At 40.3% G+C, this 8,008-nt stretch overlaps 1 protein-coding gene across 1 annotated transcript; it reads right to left on the bottom strand.

Moving 5' to 3' along the window:
* Positions 1-5,295: 5,295 nt before the first annotated feature.
* Positions 5,296-7,180, bottom strand: id3 (inhibitor of DNA binding 3). The gene is made up of 3 exons (XM_053509281.1): positions 6,806-7,180; positions 6,592-6,680; positions 5,296-5,976 (listed from the first exon to the last, which is right to left on the bottom strand). Exons 1-2 carry the CDS (start codon positions 7,097-7,099, stop codon positions 6,624-6,626), a joined length of 351 nt encoding a protein of 116 aa, XP_053365256.1. The 5' UTR covers positions 7,100-7,180; the 3' UTR covers positions 5,296-5,976; positions 6,592-6,623.
* Between the last annotated feature and the right edge of the window lie 828 nt (positions 7,181-8,008).

Below are 8,008 nucleotides of genomic sequence, written 5' to 3'. Positions count from 1 at the left end.
CCATCGATGTGATAACCTGGACATTCAATATATTCATGACTTATTAAATATGCATGAATATTTTATTGCCACATAACGTTGCTGACTCTAGACCTGATCAACCCCAGATCATAACACTGTCTCCAGAGGCTTGTACAGTGGACACTATGCATGATGGGTGCATCGCTTCATGCGCTTTCCTTCTTCCCCTGACACGCCCATCACTCTGGAATCGGCTCAATCTGGACTCGTCAGGTCACATGACCTTTCTCCATCGCTACATTAAACACAGCTGCGATTTCCACTGTCGGTTTTTACAATGCAACTTTGCAGAGTGTTTAAATCCTCTCTAATTACAGACATTCAGAGTTTTTTTTTTCCAGCACTGTCCCAGGTTTTAATAATATATTGAACAGTTCTTAACCTGATTTCAGTCATTTTAGCAATCTCCTTAGTTGTTTACTTTGCTTGATTCTATGGTTACGAGGCAAGCAATATAAAGACTTTATGTCAGAATACAGCACACACAACATCAAACAACAGAGACTTGACAGCTTGATAGAAAACCTGAAATAATAGTGCTATGAAAGCAAGACACAGATGAAAGGGAAGCGTGAACATGTGACCAGAACATTATTTCGTTCAGGGGCTGATGGATGTTGTAGCTCTTCAGCATTCAGCAGTACTATAACACTAAAAATCCACAATAGAGGTAAACTGAATTGTCCTCCTAAAGCACACCTTGAGAAACAGTTCTTTACAATTTATGGAATATTTCTCAATATATTTCCCAAATAGTGACTAAGATTTGTATGCCAATAACTGAAAATGTCATTTGTTACATAATGGATCTTTAAAGAATGTGTAATATTTTGCATCATTTTCTCACTAACTCTTCCTTATCAGATGGCAGCTTCCAACCAGGAAGGGTGTAGCCCAACCTATGGTTCCTCTATGACATGTAAAGCAAGTCAAAAGTTAGTTAGTAAAGCAGTAACCTCATTATGCTATTTTTAAAATGTTATTCATTCTCTTCTATATTAATCATCTCACAATTATCCACGGATGACAAATGCTGCTGTTATTGACATGGAACAGAGAGCATGGCCAGTTTTGGTCCCTAGACTCACTGCAACGGATGGATTTTGACCTTCAAATCATCTTTGATTCAGAAGTGTTGTAAGACAGCACCTCCTTCTGGTGATGATTTATACATTTTTTCTATACTCTTATTTTGTGATAAACAGTTCCACCACAGTTTACTATTTTCCTCTTGCATTCACAGAAGTAAATAACTCATCTAACTTCCAGATGTTTTCATCCAGCCATTCAAGCCAGCGTTGCTAAGCAATAGTTAATCGCAATGACCCATGTCACATCAGTGATCACTGCTGTAGTGGACGAAGCATTGCTGAGGTCCTAACCTTTGGCTTCCCACAGGTATACACACACTCACAATATCAATCATTCACTACACTGAAAACTGCAGTCATGCTACACTGCATGTCTATGAACCATTGGGGAAAACTAGAGTACTCAGTCTAGGAAAACTAAAATAAAAATGACATTTACATTTAGGCAGACGCTCTTATCCAGAGCAACTTACATTTTTATCTCATTACACATCTGAGCAGTTGAGGGTTAAGGGCCTTGCTCAAGGGCCTAACAGTGACAACGTGGGGGTTGTGGGGTTTGAACCTGTGATCTTCCGAACTGTAGTCCAATGCCTTAACCACTGAGCTACCCCAGTTGTAAGCTGCTGTTACACCTCATCACATACATAACTTTATACTAAAACAAGCCTCATTTACTGTGGACAGATGTGCAGTAGTAGTAAATAATTTACATTTACATTTTCGGGATTCGGCAGGCACCCTTATCCAGACGTTGATCCCATCTAAACTGTCTAGGGATAAGGGCCTTGCTCGAGGGCTCAACAGTGGCAGCTTTATGGTGCTGCGGTTCAAACCTATGACCTTCTGATCAGTAGTCCAGTAGATCAGTTACTATCAATACAAAAAATCTCTAAAAGCAGCCCAGGAACCTGAGGCTACAATTTGCATGGGCTCACCCCAAGAAGAATGGAAAAACAGTGCCATGGGTCCACCTTCAATAATAGCAAAGTGTACCTAATGAAGTGGCCAGTGAGTGACGTTAAACTTGTGACATATTGACATATTGTAGAGAGCACATTGGCCCAGTGGTCAGCACTGTTGCCTTGGGTTAGGGGTACGAAACTCGCATCCAGATCTCCCCATGCTTTGTGGGTTTCCTCCAGGTACTCCAGTTTCGTCCTACAGTTTAAAGACATGCACTGTATTGCGTTTGTATCCCTCCCCCCCAAGTGTTTAATTAAAAAATTAATGAACCAGTGAATTACTATACCTTGTACACATTTACAAGCACAGGAATGCAAAAATAGACTGTACTTAACTAAATATATTAAATAGTAATATCTGGCGCCATCTACTGAAGAATAACAGTAATTGCAGTTTTGACTTTTTCATTTATTATTTTATTTCATATAAAAACAGTCCTGTCGTGTTATAGAAACCATAGGGATTTACTTTAGTGCTTTAAGTGCTTATAGAGTTAACCAAGAAATGGCTATGATTGTGCCACCAATAAAAATTGGTTTGTTTATCAGTGACGCTACCTGTATCTCTTTCATGCTTCAGACTTGGGCATTGCCTAACCCATGTACCTGTGTTCTTGAAAACACGTAAACACATGATATATGACGGTGTGTTTGATCGTATGTGTATTTGTCCAGTGATGGGTTGGTAACCCCAGCGTAACCCAGGCTTGTAACCCAGTTTCCCAGGCACAGACTTCAGGCCCCCAGCAACCCTACACAAGATAAGCTGTATAGAAAATGGATGGATAAATTAACAAAAATATTTGTTCACTCCCGGCAGTGTATAAAGGTGGTACAAATGCATCACTCAGGACTGTTATACGGTCTTTCTTGGTCCCACAAGATTTTAAAGCATGTAAGTAAAAACGCTCTTGATCATGTGACTTATTTGGTTGCGTCCCAAAGCATCCAGGTCCCGAACCACACCTCTTGTTTCAACTAGTGAACCTTGGTGATAAGCTCACTCACTCACTCACTCATCGTCTATACCGCTTTATCCTGTATACGGGGTCGCTGGGAGGCCTGGAGACTTGAAGCACGAGGTGGGGTACACCTTGGACAGGGTGCCAATTCATCACAGGACACACACACATAAACACACACTCACATGCTCATTTACACAGTATGGGAAATTTTCAAACACCAATTAGCCTAATCTGTATGCCTTTGAACTAAAGAAACTGGAGTACCCGGAGGAAACCCCGGACCCTGGAGGTGCAAGGCGACAGTGCTAACCAATAATTGTGTCAAGCTTTGGAAAAAGTGTAGTGTAGTGTAGTGTCCTGTTTTATTTGTTCGCTCTGAATATTTTATTTAATGTGGAAATTATTGGTTTCTGCTGTGGCCCTTATTCAGTTAATACATTTTTTTTTATTGACTCATTTACTGTCAAATAGATTACTGTTACTGGTTTATTGTTGAGGTTAGGGTTGAAAATGTGAAACTTTTGAATGTGAAACCTAACTCAATGTGGTTCCTTTTCCCTTTCCTGTTGCTGTCTTATTTAGTAGATTTCAGGAAGCACTAGATAAAGCGGCAGTAAAAACAGCTGCAATATGATGTGAAACACTAATCAGCTATAACATTAAAAATTCTTAACATTAAAAACACCTACGTTTTGGGTTTCATGGGGAAAGCTGTAGGGGTGTTGTGGTGTCTGGCACCAGGACAGGAACCTTTGGATGTTGTGGGTTGCAAGGTGGGGCCTCCATGGATTGGATCAGTTAGTCTGGTGCACTGTATGGATGCTCAATCATATTGGGATCTGGAGATTCTGGAGGACAGGATGGCAGCCTTGGGCACTTCGCCTGTTGTGCCCTACGTGCATGGTAGGGTGTGGTGTGGTGCACTGCGTGATCTGATGCCTCTGTATCATGGCAAGGATAGACTTTTTTCTAGTGATTTGTGCTGCATTTGCTTTTCTTTGAGTTTGAGATCAGACAAACAATGCTAACCAATAACTGTGGCTTTATGATGTCAGTTTAGGACATTCTGTATTACGTGTTCGCTCTGAATATTGGATTCAATATGCAAGTTATTGGATCTGCTGTGGCCCTTATTCAGTCAATTTATATCATTTTATTGACTCATTTACTGTTAAGTAGATTACTATTATTGGTTTATTGTTGTGGTTAGGGTTGGAAATGTGAAACTTCTGAATGTGAAACTTTACTCAGTGTGGTTCCTTTTCCCTTTCCTGCGGCTTTCTTATTTAGTAGATTTCAGGAAGCACTAGAAAACGGGGCAGTACAAACAGCTGCAATATAAAGAAAGTCAGATCAGCGATAATATTAACATATTAACATGGTTAACCTGTGATCCTGGCACAGGTTTGCTGGTGTATAATTGGTGATCAATGTTCACGTCACCTGTCAGTGGTCATAATGTTATGGCTGATCTGTGGATTTACTGTATAGTAAGCACAGGAACAGAAATACACAGACTGCTGATTCATTAACTGACCACTAGATGGTGCTACATCATTACATCTCATTTGATCACTCCTGTAGAGTTTTTAGAGTCTTCCTGGTTAAGGCTATCTCGTGTCTGTGGCTATTTTTAAATGGTTGTGGTGTCTGTGTTTAGTCAAATGCATGTTATGAACATAAATAATAATAAATGCGATATCTTGAAACCAAAAACAAACAATATTTAGTTTGAATGTCGACTCAAGTCGATGGCCTTCTGTGTGCAGTGTGCTAATTGTGGGTTAAGCGAACTAGATGTGGGTTTTGGAATGATGCACTATTTTTTTTTTTGTCCGAGACAAGGAAGCCATCTTGAATTCTTGAGTCCATTATGTTCAGAAAGTCAGCGTTTAGGGCTCAAGTCTAGAATGTAAGCTTGAATCCTAGCAGTGCCAAGCAACCACTTTTGGTTCCTTGAATAAGGATGTTGTCTATTCAGCTCCATTTAGATAAAAAGAAAACACATCTGGCACAGCTTATCAAAGTAAACTGATACAAACATCATGTGAACACTTGCATAAGAGTTAGGCCAGTAAGATTTAGCTATTTTAAAGCAAGCTAAATGTGTCTCCACAGCCGTGTCAGTCACCGCAGTAATGCATTATTCTCATTCATTGGTAAAGAACAAGCTTCCCAATGACCAGCTGTGTGTCTCAATAGAAGCCCGAGCTTTAGCATCATCTTAGATAATAACAGACACGCACACAAGGCCTCGTTTTTTCCAAGTGATTTATTTCATTATGCAAAAAAGGTGAATGTATACAAAAAAAATTAAAAAATTATAAAGAGTTTATAAAACTCAGCAGATACATATATTCCGTTTGCAGAAATGTAGAATCCCCACAAACATTTACAATTCACTCTATATTTATAGAGTTCACATTATAATCTGTCTATCATTCATACACACCCAACTCATAAGGGGAAAAAAAAAAAAAAAAAAAAAAGAATATTTACATGGAATTAAAATAAAGATAATTTGACCTCTGTAACCAAATCGATTGGAAACTACTGTAAAACACTGCAGCGTTCTTTCTGGAGAGACAAAAAGAAAATCAGAATAACTCAGGAATGTTACGTGTGTGTCATCCTAATAGCTTGGAATGTTCCCAGTCAGCAATACACAATGCCTGATTGTAGCATCACAAGAAAAAAAAAAAGATTGTATTAAAAAGAAGAAAAAAAATAAGAGCGCTTTCCATCCGAACTTCAGAAATCTCCAGCTTTGGTGTGTTCAAGTGTCCAGTGACCAAAGACTGCATGGTTCAAGTGGGGTGCAGGTTCTTTTCCCACACTCTGAATAGCCCGCACTCCTTGTGTCTGTGTGTGTGTTCGTTCAGCCCCTTCACTCCCTCTTTCTTGTCCATGAGTGGAGAAGTTTCTATCCTGCACCTGCAACATAGATGGGAAAGAGAAAAGTGAAGTCAGCGCTCTCCCTTTCTCTCCTCTCCTCCCCCTTAATCTCACTCCCCACACACACACACCATTCAAACTGCAGACAGTCTGGCGCCGGCTGGAAAACTCTCATTAACCCAAGCTGATAAGAGTTGGAATCTTTCTGCTCTGTGTGATCATGTCCTGTCTTTACGGTAGCAAAGCAGTACTCTTATTTCTGAACAAATGTGCAAGAAGTGAGGTCATCTAAAAAGAAAAAAAAAAAAAAGTGCTAAAGATAGAGATGAACTTTATGATGACTGTCTTGATGACTAACAGGAAGAATGTGGGATGTTTTTAAGAAGGTTTCTCAAAAAAAAAAACTGTTTATATTTATGACTCATAAAAAAAAATAATAATGTCATCATGTTGTTCAGCTGAAATGCAAACTTTAATACCAGACCTTTTTTTTGTTTAAGTCTAAGAGAAATGTGATGAATATAAATCCTTAAACTTTCCAACTTTTTATATTGTCCATATTTCACTCGCCATCCAAGTAAATCCACTGCAAACACATACACTGTTGAAAACTCAAGTGTGTGAGAGCATCCAGGTTCAGAAAGTTCAACCTACCCATAATGGAACACCTCCTGGTGCGCGCTTTTCTAATGGCACAGAGCTCCATCACTTTCTTTGGCCAGACTGTGCGTGATCTCTGAGCTCTGCAGGAAAAAAAAAAAAAAGAAGAGTTTAATTCAGTTGCATAGTCACCACAATGCACAACATGCACGTCAGCAGATCCATGGAGGATGCAGGATGGAGAAGGACGGATGGATGGAAGACTCACCTTCAGTGCCTTGAGCATGTCCGGAGCTCCTGAAGGGCTTTCCAGCGCGATCTGGAGATCGAAGATGTAATCAATGACGTGCTGCAAGATCTCGATCTGGCTGACGGACTTGTTCTGCGGGATGCTCGGGACCAGCTCCTTCAGCCTGGAGTAGCAGTCGTTCATGTCGTTCAGCGTGCCAACCGGCTCCTCGCTCGGACTCCGGCTCCTGCCGATGGACAAACTCTGCTCCGAAATACAGCACACAGCCTCGTAGCAGCTCCTCACCGAGCGAACAGGACTGATGGCCTTCATCTTCTCTTTTGCGTAAATCCAAGCGGCGTGTACGTACAGACGGCGATATCCACGAGCGCACCAACAGCAGCTCCAGCGCGTTCCACTCTCAGCTCGAGCGCGTCTCACCGCTTTATATACAGCGGGTCCCCGTGTAGCCCCGCCTCCTCATCAAAATAAACAAACTCTCGAGCCAATCGACATGGTTCGTGCAAATAGATGCGTCCCTTTAACACCCGATTGGTCGACACCAGGTGTCAGTCAGAAGCCCTGTAGTGGAATGAGGAAAGCTTTCTGGACGGAACACAGATTTAATAAACTTCTAAAAAAATAAAAAATAAATAAATAATAATAAATGGCCTAAAATAATCTGTGTGATGAATTCTAGAGGAGATTTGAAGGCAGTGAACCCAAACAGCTCAATGTCAGCTAGGAAGAACAAGCACAGCTGGATATGTTTCTGCTGCTCCTGCTGTTGCTGATGTGTTTTCTTGTTAAATGATGACCAAGGCCTGGACAGCTACCCAGACTGGGAATGACATGCAGCATGTCTGAGTCTTCTGCATTCTCTATCTATCTATCTATCTATCTATCTATCTATCTATCTAGATATGCTATTTTAGGTGTTAGATAATGTCAAAATACATGTAGACAACACCACCAAGTTGCCAGCATCAAGGCCCTTAAGCAAGGCCCTTAACCCTCAACTGCTCAATGGTGTAATGAAATAAAAAAGTGACTAAGGGTGTGCCAAATGCCATAAATGTAAATGTGGATACAGTTTTTATGTAAAAGACTTTTCATGACCTGAAACATGCGAAATGTCCATGTTGATCTATCTATCTATCTATCTATCTATCTATCTATCTATCTATCTATATAGATAGATAGGTATACCAAAATCCATATAGCTATAGTTTTATATAGACT

This window comes from Clarias gariepinus, chromosome 13, assembly GCF_024256425.1.
Source record: "Clarias gariepinus isolate MV-2021 ecotype Netherlands chromosome 13, CGAR_prim_01v2, whole genome shotgun sequence".
Lineage (NCBI taxonomy): Eukaryota > Metazoa > Chordata > Actinopteri > Siluriformes > Clariidae > Clarias > Clarias gariepinus.
Note: the sequence above shows the minus strand (reverse complement) of the source record. Positions and strands in the feature narration are given on the sequence as shown.